This window comes from Sphaeramia orbicularis, chromosome 18 (genome assembly GCF_902148855.1).
Source record: "Sphaeramia orbicularis chromosome 18, fSphaOr1.1, whole genome shotgun sequence".
Taxonomy (NCBI): domain Eukaryota; kingdom Metazoa; phylum Chordata; class Actinopteri; order Kurtiformes; family Apogonidae; genus Sphaeramia; species Sphaeramia orbicularis.
The window spans coordinates 33,516,695-33,530,576 of NC_043974.1; the positions used below are offsets into that span (position 1 = coordinate 33,516,695).

General features: G+C 38.1%; 1 protein-coding gene across 1 annotated transcript in view; it reads right to left on the reverse strand.

The window, feature by feature from the left end:
- Positions 1 to 137: 137 nt before the first annotated feature.
- acap1 (ArfGAP with coiled-coil, ankyrin repeat and PH domains 1) overlaps positions 138 to 13,882 on the reverse strand; it is a 35,768-nt gene continuing 22,023 nt past the window's right edge. Inside the window, exons 11-23 of the mRNA XM_030162000.1 lie at positions 13,100 to 13,151; positions 12,853 to 12,953; positions 12,565 to 12,676; positions 12,238 to 12,461; positions 11,036 to 11,105; positions 10,858 to 10,952; positions 8,740 to 8,936; positions 6,971 to 7,021; positions 6,654 to 6,829; positions 5,885 to 5,994; positions 5,637 to 5,747; positions 5,500 to 5,561; positions 138 to 671 (exon numbers count right to left, since the gene is read on the reverse strand). Coding sequence (XP_030017860.1) covers positions 574 to 671; positions 5,500 to 5,561; positions 5,637 to 5,747; positions 5,885 to 5,994; positions 6,654 to 6,829; positions 6,971 to 7,021; positions 8,740 to 8,936; positions 10,858 to 10,952; positions 11,036 to 11,105; positions 12,238 to 12,461; positions 12,565 to 12,676; positions 12,853 to 12,953; positions 13,100 to 13,151 — 1,459 coding nt within the window. The 3' untranslated portion in view covers positions 138 to 573. The remainder of the gene's footprint in view (positions 672 to 5,499; positions 5,562 to 5,636; positions 5,748 to 5,884; positions 5,995 to 6,653; positions 6,830 to 6,970; positions 7,022 to 8,739; positions 8,937 to 10,857; positions 10,953 to 11,035; positions 11,106 to 12,237; positions 12,462 to 12,564; positions 12,677 to 12,852; positions 12,954 to 13,099; positions 13,152 to 13,882) is intronic.

The following is a 13,882-nucleotide window of genomic DNA, read 5'->3' on the forward strand; positions in this document are numbered from 1 at the left end:
TTTTTATCCTAAATAAGAAATAACCCGATGTTTTACAGTGTAGGTTGGAATGAGAAATATCTGGCGCCCTCTACTGGACATTCATAAATTTCTGTTAATGCTGAACATTATAAAAACACACCAACACTTTGTTACGCTGGTCTTTTTCTGTTTATTTGATCTTGAAGATGTAACGTACCTCACACACAGTTCAACAGAATAAAAAAGAACAGAATCCAAATGAAACATCAAACCTTTGACATTTGACTCTTTGCTGCAGTTACAAGCATTGTTCTCAAGCGACAAGTAAAAATAAACACTAAAAAAGAACATTAAAACAGCCTGCACTGATTTAAAAAAAAGAAAAAAAAAGGGAGATTTACTGGATTTAATCAGGATGTGTAGACGCCTCACGCTGGTCTCATAAAGATGCTTCACTGTTTCCTATTGTTCTGGTTTGACACGTTCACACAAAGAATTCACTGTTTACAGCCTTCGGCCTTTTCTGAAGTCGACACCAGCTGAGCCATGACACAACACGAGGCAGGAGGCCAAGGAAAACACCCGTCTGTCTGTCTATCTGTCTGATTAACGTTACATTTTGGGGTCTGCGCTTCGGCGTTTCAGCTTCTCCGGGTTGTTTGAAGCCATGTGTGAAAAGTCTCTGAAGATGTCGTGATATGTGTCATCACCTGTAGGAGAACAAAAACAAACCGTCAGCCCGTTGAAGAACCATCTGAGCATGTACAGTCGCGGAAAAAATTATTAGACCATCAAAAGTCATCAAAAACAACGGTTATGCAATCAAGTACTAACTCCTGAGTGTATCATGTGACTAAAACAGACAGAAAAGAAAACATTGAAAGCCTAAAAGCACTGTTTTTGTCAGTACAATGCCATAGATATTGATGTAAGAACTGAATGATTTTGGTTTTTATCAAGAAAACAATGAAAAATGGATAGATATCAGCTCTGCAATTAAACTATTATGAGCTATTTTTGTTGTTTTCATTATATTTGTACAAACAAATGGACCTTTAGTTGGACCAGGCATTAAAACGAATAAGAAATTGAAGAAAACAAGGGTGGTCTAATATTTTTTTCTGCGACTGTATGTACAAATTAAAGCCATCTTTTGTGGATTTCAGTGCATTTTATTGAAAGTCCCTGGTGGGCAGGGTTCGGGCAATGAACATCCTGTTCTAACGTCGCACAGATGTCCATTACAGCCGTAAAATTAATGGGAGTAGAATCACCAGAGGCTGCATTTAACATCCAGAGCATCGGTGGTGATGTTATGGATTCAATGACAATGATTAATGTCTGTCCTCAAATAAAATCCAGGGTTCTAATAAATGAACAAATAAAGGCCTGTTTTTAAATAAAGGCTAAATTGCAAATAACATGGATATAACATCGTCGGTAAAGGTGGACAAATTTTGTTTTCAGCCACATTCTGCTTTTTCTTCCTATTTAATCACCTTTGACCTGGTTGATGATCCTATACTAAGTCCCAGTTACACTTTACGTTTCAAGATTAAATCACATTGTCACCATCATTACATGAGAAGAGGTAAAAAATATTGTTAAATAGTGTTAAATGTGCTGATATTTAATGCATGTCTACTACTTTCTTGAGGAAAAATAAGTGCAATTTTAAAAATATTATGCCTCAGTTTATTATTTACGCATGTGCATTACAACTTACAGATCAGAGGATCTACAAATACACAAAACATTTATTAACAGGCAGAATATTGGTAAAATTATACTTCTCTTAACATTTCGGGTTGTTCATATTTGTTCAGGTTATTTACATTTTTTGCAAAACCATAGTTTATAAATAAACAACTTCATGTATTTTACTTTTTTCCACTAAAAGAGTAAAATTTAGAGTTGTCATTATTATCAGTTATTATGTTATTATTTTACTGGTCTGATCTGCTTTAGGTCGTATTAGTCTGAATGTGGAACCTAAACTAAAATGATTTAACATCCTTGATTGTTAATATCTTAAATGTAATTTTTCCAGTTCACATATTCATCCCACGAGCTGGATTGGACCCTTTCACTCCATATGTTTGACACCCCTGGTCTAGATCATTGGACCACTGCAGGTGTGTGTCATTTGAAGAAATTTACAAGCATCACAGGAAGTGTTTACACAACAAAAGTCTGTTCAATATTCTCTGGTTTCAATCCACTGAAACACTAAAGGTTTTTGTAATTTTATCCTAGTTTCTGTGTTGAAAATTTTAACTGATAAATAATCTGTGAATTCTAATCAATAGCCAAACAAATAGAGTCAAATCACAATTTCATCCACAGTAATTGCAATCAGATTTAAAATGTGTTTTTCTTTTAATTTATTTTTTTATTTTGGTTTTAAATTTCAGCAAAGATTTAGTCTGTTTTACGACAGCAAATGTAATTTTAGTTTTTATTTTATTTGTTTGTTTTTATAACACCCTTGATTTTTGATGTTTTACAAAATCATCATCAAAATTTCATATTATTGAGATATGTAACTTAATTGACTGATTTTTTTTTATTTTTTTTTACTGCAGCTGATGAACTTATGCTAGTTTTAGTTTCAGTCTTAGGTTCAGCTTTAGATAATAACATGATTTGTATGGTGCAGGCTTTGTGTCGATAATTAAATGTTTACGTCAAAGCTGCATTACTTGCACAAACATGTCTCTGAACACATTTCTATTTGTTGCCCTAAAGCATAAAGCATGCACTTGAACAGATAAACACTGAGATGCACATGCACGTTACCTCTGGTTTAGCAGTAGGGGGCAGTAGAGACCAGCCGGACGTCTCAGCAGGCAGAAGGCAAACGCACAGAGACACACAGTGATAAAGCACAGCTCATCAGATACTGACCAGCAGTGATTAAAGCAGACAAAAGCATCACGTCTCCATTCCTTCACGAACGCAACGCACAGAGGCCGACAAAGGCCCGGAGGACGATCATGAAAGAATGGACTCTGCAGCTTGAGAATGAGCCAGATAACACAACGCAAACACAACCCACTTAACCTTAAGCTCAAGGGCTGTGGCACAGACTAATACATGGAACTGTGTAAAAACCATGAGTCACTATTCATAGAATAGGCGGAAAATTGTCCTTGAGAACCAAACCCATTACTGAATGTAGCTTACACAATCAGACTGAAAAAACAGTCCAGTACGAGATGAGATACAACAATGACACGCTATACAACTAACTGTACAAAAATATCCCAAATGTACAAGGGAACACAAGCAACTAGGTCTGTTGTGTTTAAACTGTACATGTTCTGATGCATCTGATATAAAACAGCAAAAACTGGAAACACTCTCTGGAATCGCCTGCTTCTGGACAGTGTTTGGACATTTTGTGGGTCTAAAAGTGCAGGATGGTGTGTGTTTTCATACAAAGTGCAGTGTTTGTCAGAACGTCCCTGCCCTCGATGACCCTTAAATCCATGTTTCTGAAAGTGTGAGACTCTGCTGTTACTGTTCCAACCTGCTCTGGCCGACAGCTCAGTCAACGGAAGCTATATTTTATGTTTCCACAATGAAGGCATTTTTGGAGTTTTTGCATTTTTCTACAGGGTTTGGATAATTTCTCTGCAAAAACCACAGACAAACATGACACAGCAGAACCATCTGAAAGGCTTTTACAATGCAGAGATGTCTTCACAAGCAACAAAACAGCAGAGGAAACCTGATTTGTTCTGTCCATGTGTCAGAATACAGACAGTCTGGGATTTGACTTTACAGCAGTTTATGGGATGGAAATAAAATGGTAAATAAAATCTGGAGTTTTATAGTTAAGAAATACCAGATTATTTTTTGTTTTTTGTAAAGAATGTCCCATATATGGCACTACTGAAACATGAGATTATATTTTTCCATATTAAATAAACACTTGATGTCAAAGCTAACATGGCTAACACTTAGTAACTTAGCATTCCCCGATTCACTGCCCAATCTGCAAACAATTAATATTACTTTAATAATACTTTTGAAATACAACTTTTGTCATACAGAATGTGTTATAAATGGTGATATTGAAACAGTGGATTTTCCTCATTAAATAAATAATCAATTGGGAGGATAACATTAGCTAATATTAGCCAAATAGTGTGACGCTAAGCAGCTAACATGGCTAATAGTCAACAGCAGGAGAAGTGACATTTGTGGATCCTGGTTCTCCGGTTGTGAATAGTTTAAAACACTGAATCTTTTAGGTTTTATAGTGTTTTACAGATAAGTTTAGCTTTGTACTATTTCTTGTGTGTCTCTGGTTTGGATTGGCAAACTGCAGTTAGCTTGCTAGCTAACCTTAACTGGTTTGGGCACAGATTCTCTACCAAATCCGCAAACAACTTGTATTTCTTTACTCATTTTAAATACAACTTTTCTAATAAATAATGTATGATAAATGGTGCTGAAGAAAAAAAAAAAGGTTTTTCCTTATTAAATAAATACTTAGAAGGCAGGTTATCATCAGCTAATATAGCCATAACCAGCCTGCAGGGCTAACTGTCAACAGCAGGAGAACCAATATTTGCAGTTCCTGGTTCTATTTGAGTTTTGTTTGGAATATTTTCTCGAAGTTCTGAATCTTTTAGGGTTTTAACGATTTGCAAATAAGTTCAACTTTGAATAATTTCCTTTAGATTTGCAAGCTGCAGTTAGCTCGCTAGCTAATGTAAACTGTTTTGACTGTATCTCTGCATAAATTTTCACTTCAGTCTATAAAAAAAAGCTTATTTATTTCATACGTATATGGTTGTTCTGGTTTTATAGCTTGAGTTTTATTTACAAACCCAGGATTATGAAGGTTTTTTAATGACACTGAATTTGCTTAATTTCTTATCAGTCTTTTTAGATGTGGTTAGCGTGCTAGCTCGCATTAGCTCCAACTAGCTTATTATCACAGTTTGAATCCAAAAAAAAAATTGATTAAAAAAACCCAAAACATTAAATTTATTAAATATTTAAAAAATGAATTAAAAATTAATCTTCTGTTTCATAACTAGTCAAACATTTTGTGTTTTTCTGCTCTGGGTTTTTTTTAGTTTAGAGGATATTAACTCTTACCAACAGTACAACTTTTAAGAAAGAAGATGTGTGTTACTATAGAAACATGGCAGTGCAACATGGCGGAAACATTACAGCTCTCAATCTTGTGTAATTATGCATTAATAGAAACATAACTGCATCTATTTTACTCTATTTCTATAACTGGATTCTCCTAAATCTCCATAAATTGTACACATTGACCCTTTTAAACCCAGAGTTTCCTGTAAATTTCTTTGCGATGCTGGTGCGTTAGTGTCTGCATTTTGTTCATGGTTCAGATCAGATCAGGTGTCCGATCAGGATCTAACTAATCATTCTGCCCCCCCAAAGCCCAGCCACTTATATGGTTCTTAATAGCCTGGAGGTTCTTCCTTGTGTTGCCCAGCCCACTTCCTGTCAAGCTCAGGAAACCCCCAGACCCCCCATGACCCCCTGATTGACCTGATTGGCCGAATGCTCCGTCCATCTCCCGCATCTCCTTGTTCATTTTGGCGATTCGCAGCCTGTAAGAGAGAAGATGTTTCAGAAATGTTGCCATTTTCCAGTTTACACATGCCGTCAGTGGTTGAAACACCCACAGAGTGACGATGTCGGCGTTGGCGTTGTCCACGGCGATCGTTATAGGGTCTTTCTGGTTCTTGTCTCGGGCGTTGTAGTCGGCTCCTCGCTTCAAGAAGAGACAAACCAACCTGAGGAGGAAAATAAAAGTATATCAAATGCCAGCTTCTCTCTTGCTCTAAGTTAAAACTGTAATTCCTCATTTAAGCCAGAGACCGGTGTGTGTTTGACATGTGTTATATGTTTAAAACAGCGTGTATGACTCTACCCTGTGTGACCCAGGATGGTGGCGTGGTGCAGGGGTCCTCTTCCATTACTGTCCGCTTGGTTGACGTTGGCGCCGTTTTGCAGAAGGAACTCGCAAGCAGCCAGTGCATTCTGGGTAGAAAAGATAAATACGTGAGCTTCTATGATTTTTTACAGTCAGACAACACATGTAACAGTAACAAAACGTCTACACATATGAAGATAAACTACAGTTCATATCTGAAAGTTTAGTCCTAGTTTTAGTCTCTGTTAAGTTATGTTAATATGACAGCCTTGGCGGTCAAAATATGTAATTTTTAGGAAAGAACAGCGTCTTAGAAAATGTTTTTTCATGTTGCTGAAATGTGAGAAATGTTTTAGACAAGGGGTGTCAAAATCAGTTTAGTTCCAAGGCCATATTTAGCCCAATATGATCTAAAGTAACCAGTAAAATAATAACATAACCTATAAATAAAGACAAATCCAAACTTTTCTCTATGTTTTAGAGTGAAAAAGTAAACTTACATGATGAAATATTTATATCTTCACATTTACCGTTACATTTACGTATGTTTGACACTGCTACAGAACTTTATTGAGTTGTGTGACATATTAATGTGTAATTATGAAGGACTCTAGTGAGAGAAGGTGAAAATACAGGAATGAAGCTTCCAAATTTGAACAAACTTGACATTTCATGGTTATTTCTCGTGTTGATGTTTACGTTGTGCGTTTCTGACATGTTAATCCTGATTGTCAGAGCTCTTCGTCTGGTCTGGGTCGATACTCACAGCTGAGACGGCCTGTATCAGCGGCGTGCTAGACTCCTCGGCCGTGTTGATCCAGTTGACGTCAGCTCCGTGGGCCAAAGCGTCGGCCATGACGGGGAAGTTCTGCAGAGCCGCTGATCGGTACAGCAGCGCCCCGGGATGAAGGCCGCTCAGATCCTCCTCTTCCTCCTCAACATCTGCGGACAACAGAGGGTTAAAGTGTCAGTTTGTAAAGGCATAGTGGGGTTTGATACATATTTCTTCTAAGCTCTAAACAGAGGTCTTTGTTTGTTTTAGTCAGCTGATCGGTGTGTACATGTTGGAGTGTTTTATCGTACCTTTATGGAAGACTGAGTTGTTCTTTTGGACAAGGTCACTGGGGCTCAGGCCTGAGTAAACAGAGACAGTGTGAGTGTTTGTGGTTACATGACAGAGGCACAATTACTGGTTTAACCTGCTGACTGACACAAACAGGACACACACATATAAATAAAGCAGCGCAGGCCTTCAGGATTATCCACTTCTGCTGCTTCACCATGTTCGGGGATTCAGTGAGTGTGTGTTCCTGTTTCATTGGTGTCAGCAGAAATAAGCGAATGAACACAACCATCTGAGTTATTAGCCCACAGCTGTTCTGACCAAAGACGACATAAAAGAAGTGGACGTAACCACGGTGACGTCACCTGCTGGTTTGTGGACTGACGTTGTGAAGCCTCGAGGGCATTTGGGACGTCACCACCTCTGTTTTTGGAACCAGATGTGACATTAGCTGTGTCTGAAATTAGTACTCATGGTGTAATTTGTAGCACTGTGTGAATGTACAGTGAACTTGATTACACCCTGTATAGTCTACTCAAAGTATCCCACAATGCAACCCTGTCCAATTTTACACATAGTCCACAGTTGTAAGAAGTGGGAGTGAAAATGGACACAACTGATCTGGACAAAGAGATTAAACCGGCATAGAATGAGTAGGTAAAACTCACTAAGCTAATGCTAACTTACTGAAAACACCAACCATGCTGCTGAACAACAGTGATATGTTAACGCTACTAAGTCTCTAATAAATGTTAACATAATCAGTTTAAGTTTGACAAGACTAATGTTAACTTCACAAAATGTATTAGAGCACAAATTAGTGCTAGCTGCCCTTATTAGCAGGTTGGCTAACAGACTACACAATACAGTACTGAATAAATGCTAACATTAGCTTATTTAGCTACCAAAAGGCCCATTTCTAATTAACAACATGAGGCATTTACTCAACAGTTTTTGTACTATAGAAACCAAAATGTAAATTGATACATGTTTACAAAATCAGTTTTACTTTGACAACTATTATTTTAACTTTACAAATGTATTAAGACACAAATTAGCACTAGCTGCCCTTATTAGCAGGCTGGCTAACAGACCAGATAATACAATAATGAATAAACACTAACATTAGCTAATGTAGCTATGTTTTACCAACAGGCCTGTTCGTAATTAATCAACAAAATAACTAGAGAGACTTTTTTTGTAACAGGCTGTAACCCTGTTTATTTCTACAGTAATGTTGGCTATTTTAACTTGATACTTATAGAGTTTACAATTGATGCAATACAGACTTGACACCAACCAGTAGCAACTTGCAGTACTACAATGAAAAGATCCATTGCAGCCCAAAAAACATTTTCTTCAAAGACTACGACAACAAAAAAGATGTCTGAAAAACTGCTGATGAGACCCAGAACTGAAAAAAAAAAAGATTTTCATCAAAATACCCCAAAATCATGTTGAAAGATCTGCAGGACGTTGTCTGAGCAGCCATTGGTCTGAGTGGGAAGATGTGGGTGGGGTCAGTGGGTGAAGCCCTAGTTCACATGTGCAATTAGCTACATAAGTAAATAAATGGGAGCCAGAAACTTCCTTTGGCTTTGAAACTATTGAGGGTCTTTGTGTTTCTGCATGAACAGGTGCTAGTGTGACATCCTAAATCCAACTCTAACTGCTGCATGCTTTGGACTGCCTCAGCTTTGGAGCCTCACACAGCAGGTTTTATCATTTCCATGTTTGTCATTTTTCAGTTGTTGGTGCATAGTCCTGACTCGTATTCGTCATTGTTTACCTGTGACTCGGGGCAGAGTGGCCCGGTTGGGTTTGGGTTTGAGCGGCGGCCGTTGAACCGTCCGTTCAGTCTGCGTGGTGGATCGGTTCCTCCTGGCGCTGGACCGTCGTAGTGGGGGGTTCCTCCCTGTCTCCGGCAGCTTTTGGATGAACTTTTTCTCCACATACTTGGACTTGATCCACGACTCTTTGTCTCCTCTGAGGCACAAAAATGATAGACCACAAAAGACAGTATGAGAGAAACATGGAGGGACAAAGGTTTGCTTTAAAAGCTTCGCATGCAAGGTTGTGTTTGTCGTTATTTCTGACTCTTCTTGTTCTCAGTTCGGTTGCACAACTTGCTTTTACAGCTGTGGGACAACAGTGTTCAACACATGGGCCTTAGACATTCAGTGTCCTTTAATGAAGCAATAAATTTGATTAGAGTACTTCCTGTCTTCACGATTAGTTATGTCCCAAATCTAAGCTCTGCATAGCTTAGAAAATTCCATTTACAGCAGGGGTGTCAAACAGGCGGCCTGGGGGCCAAAACCAGCCCACCAAAGGGTCCAGTCCGGCCCGCGGGATGGATTAGTGGAACACAAAAATCACACTGAAGATATTAACAATCAAGTATATCAAAATAATTTTAGGTCAATTCCATGTAAAGTGGGTCAGATCAGTAAAATACTATCATAATAAACTATAAATAATGAAAACCACAAATTTTTCTTTGTTTTAGTGTAAAAAAAAAAAAAAAAGTAAAGTTACACAAAAATGTTAACATTTACATACTAGCCTTTTACAAAAAATGCGAAAAACCTGAACAAATATGAACAACCTTAAATGTCTTAAGAGAATTAAGAGTAATTGTACCAATATTCTATCTGTTATTAAATGTTTTGTGTAATTGTAGATCCATTGTGATCTGTAAGTTGTAATGAACTTGTGAAAATGAGAAGCTGAGGCCAAATAATGGCTTAAATTGTTAAAATTGCCCTTTTTTTCTTAATAAATTTCATTTTGGTCATGGTTGTTCATGTTTTTCCACATTTTTTTACAGGATGTAAAAAATTTGATAATATAATTTTACTTTTTTCACTCTAAAACATAGAAATTAGACATACAAATTTTGGAATTGATATTATTTTTGTATTATTGTGTTATTATTTCAATCATCCGGCCCACTGCAGGTTATATTGGGTTGTATGTAGCCCCTGAACTAACATGAGTTTGACACCCCTGATTTAGAGCCACATTTATCAGACAGTTCAGAGGAACGAGAACTGGAGCATTGGAATAATGAGGTTCAGAGTAGAGTGCTGCAGATCACATGCAGCCTCATAACACGTTTCCGGAGAATACTTCATTTAACCAAGTGAATCTGTACCTGTAGCATTTCCTGTCTGCGGCGGTGTAACACAGAAGAGAGAAGAGGAAGTGCAAAAATAAGGTCTGCGATAAAACCATCTGTTCACTGTATAGATCTTTACAGAACCACATTTTATAACACTTAGCTACACAAACCTGTCGACACACAAGAGCTGAATGCAATCCCAGCATGCAGTGGTCAGAAACTCATTCTGAGAGCTATGAGGGCAGATTAGAGTCTTTTGTTGAGAGTATAAATGATGCTGACGTCGACCTGTGTGTAATGAAATAAGCCCCCAGCAGGAGGAGACGAGGCGTGAAGAGACTAGTGAAGAGACATTTACAACCCAGCAGTTTTTAGGAGAAGGTAAATGAACGACGTTAAAAAATGAAAATCAGACTCAATTTGAGGTTGTTTTGATCTACATACATGGTCTCGTCTAAATTCAAGCCAGAACAAAGGACATTTGATAAGTTAGTCAGTGTTTCCTGGTTAAAATGTGTTTTGTTTTGGGTTTTTTTAAGGTCTTTTCAGCTTTACTGCTCAGCTTAAAACACTTACTAGAAAGGTCATCAAATCTAATAAGTGATGTAACTTTGAATAATTCATTCAAATAATTAGATTTCTTACTTTTTTTTAAACACGGTAACTAGTTGTCTGTGTTGGTCTGATGATGATTTCATTGGCTATAATGTACTTCTGTCATACATTCATATATAATATCCTTTTGCTGTTATGTGTGCATATTGCAGTGTTGAGTATTTGTACCTGGGACTAGACGGGTGGGGCTTCTTGATGGTGATCTCATCAATCCGGGCCTCATAGATCCTGTTGATTACGGAGTTTCCTAATTCACACATCAACTAAAACACAAGAAAGCTGTGATTAGTTATTATTTTTCTTGTTGTGTCTTCATAAAGACAAAATAGTGGGTGTAATTTATTACCTTAATGAGCTCAGGTTCCCAGGAGTCCAGAGTAAGGGAGCGGACTTTGGAAAAATGGACACCCAGACTCCTGTAGAGAGGAAAAATCATTAAAGGTCCACAGTAATTAGCCAAGACGTCCACACAGACACAGACAGTGTATTTTGCCTCTTTTGTTTCTCTATAATTACCTCTGCCAAGGAGGTTATGTTTTTGCCAGCGATGGTTTGTCTGTCTGTCCGTGTGCAAGATAACTCAAAAAGTTATGGATGGATTTGGATGTAAATTTCAGGAAATGTTGATACTGAGGCAAGGAACAAATGATAAATTTTGGTGGTGATCGGGGGGGGGCGGCACTGATCTGCCTTGGCAGAGGTCTGCGCTCTACGAGTGCTTCTAGTTTCACATTTAAAGGTCAAAGGTCAACTAACTGTATTATCCCTGTAGGGAAATTCAGTCTCAGTATTTTACCCATAATGCACAAAGCAGCTAGCATTAGCGTAGTAATTAGCTTTAGCAATTCGCATTGGAACCAAAATTCCAAATGGAAAAAAAGTAAAATTACATTCTGAAAATGTTTACATCTACCAAGTGCAAATAACATGAACAACCTGAAAATTCTAAAGAAAAGAAGTCCAATTTTTACAATATTATGCCTTAGTTTATCATTTACTCATGTGCATTACAAGTTACAGGTCACAGTGGATCTACAAATACGCAAAACATTTAGCAACAGGGAGAATACTGGGAAAATCACACTTATGTCTTAAGACATTCCATGTTGTTCATATTTGTTCAGTTTATTCACATTTTGTGATAGGATGGTTTGTAAATGTAAACATTTTCATTTAATTTGACTTTTTTATGCTAAAACAAAGAGAAAAAATTGTATTTGTCATTATTTATAGGTTATTATGATAGTGTTTTATTGGTCTGACCCATTTCAGATCATATTGGTCTATACATGGAACCCTAACTAAAATGATTTTAATATCTTTCATTGTAAATATCACCAGGGTAACTTTTGCTTTTCATCCCATGGGCCAGTTTGGACCCTTTGGTTGGCCAGTTTTGGCCCATGGGCCATATATTTGACACCCCTTTTTTTGAGTTTTGAGCCTGCCTCTAGTGGACATCTTACAAACTACAGGTTTTGTCTCTCATGCTTCATGTTTCCACCTGAGTGGTGTTCACTGAGTGGTGTGTGTTTGTAGTGTTTGTACCTGTGTATTCCAGAACACACGATACACAGTGTGATGCCCAGGTTGATGGAGGCCCAGTCTGGACCGGCTTCTCCACAGTCACAGCACTGCCGGTTCCCCGGGATGGCCTGCACCTCCTCCAGTGCTTTGCAGCCGCTGTTCTCCTGATCCACACCTCCTTCTCCTCCTCCTCCACTACTACTACCTCCCAAACTGCTGACTGACACGGAGCTGCAGCGTTGTCTCTGGTAACAAATACACAAACACAGAAATGAGACCCACGACTTCCTCTGCATTAGTTCACCTGACAAAGGCACACAGTGGAACCCATCAGGAGTGTGTTCTCACCGGGCTGTGTGGGTCTTCTCGGCGCTCCTGGAAGGCTGAGGCGATGCTGTTTTGGACAGCGCTGATCCACGCCTTCTGCTGCCGCTCTGAGTCAGCCTGCAACAAACAGCACCTACACACACAACACAAACACAACAAAGCTCTAACATCAGATTTGCTGCTGCTCATGGAAATATTCACCACACTTCGCTCTATGCAGGTCAGTTTAATCCACAGTTCAACATTCACAGCACAAAAACACTTGTGCACAGATGCATGAACGCGTTGTGCATCCCCACGTATACTAACTTTGACGGAGACACCACTTCAAAGCAGAACCGCCGCTCATTTTCTGTGCTGGGCTTGACTGTGCAAAGACGCAAGTCCTCCACCACAACTGTGGGCTGGTCCTGAGACAGATGGGAAGAACATGAAGAACATGCAGGTCAGAATGTGTTACAGAGAACTGTTCGTTTATGCAGAGCTAAATATGTTTGGCTTATTTAATGACCTGCATATTTGTAACAAGCGCAGACTAAAAATAAAGACATTTTACCTTGAACTTCTTCTGATACACTAGCTGATTTTTCTGAATAGAAAACCAGCGTCTGAGGCAGAGAAAGAAAAAAGTGTCAGTGTGTGATATTTAGTGATATCTAGTGGTGGTTTCAGATTATAAGCAGAAAAATACAATCCCTTCCTCCACTACAAAAAGCCACCAAACATTTATTTATGACCTGAGTAATTTCTGTTGTTTGATGTTTATTGTTACTTTAGGTTTTTTTTTATTACCTCTGCCAAGGAGGTTATGTTTTTGCCAGGGTTTGTTTGTTTGTTTGTCTGTTTGTTTGTCTGTCCGTTAGTGTGCAACATAACTCAAAAAGTTATGGACAGATTTGGATGAAATTTTCAGGGTTTGTTGGAAATGGGATAAGGAAGAAATGATTAAATTTTGGTGGTGATCGGGGGTGGGGGGGCCCACGGGGGGCATCACTGATCAGCCTTGGCAGAGGTCTGCGCTCTCCGAGTGCTTCTAGTTGCTAATTATTATTGTTAATTTTATTATTCTTAGTAGTAGTAGTAGTAATGTAATTGCCTATTTTTACTACTGTTTTTATAGTTATTGTTGTTATTAATCTTATAACTGTACTGTACATACAGTGGTACAGTGCAACCGGAACCTTAATTTCCCAGAGGGATCAGTAAAGTTCTATCTAATCTACTCTAATATAATTTAATCTTATCTAATCTATAATTTTAAAGGTCTTGTGTGCAAGATTTGGGTGGGTTTAACTGCAGAAATCCAATCTAATATTCACAACTATGTTTCATTAATGTA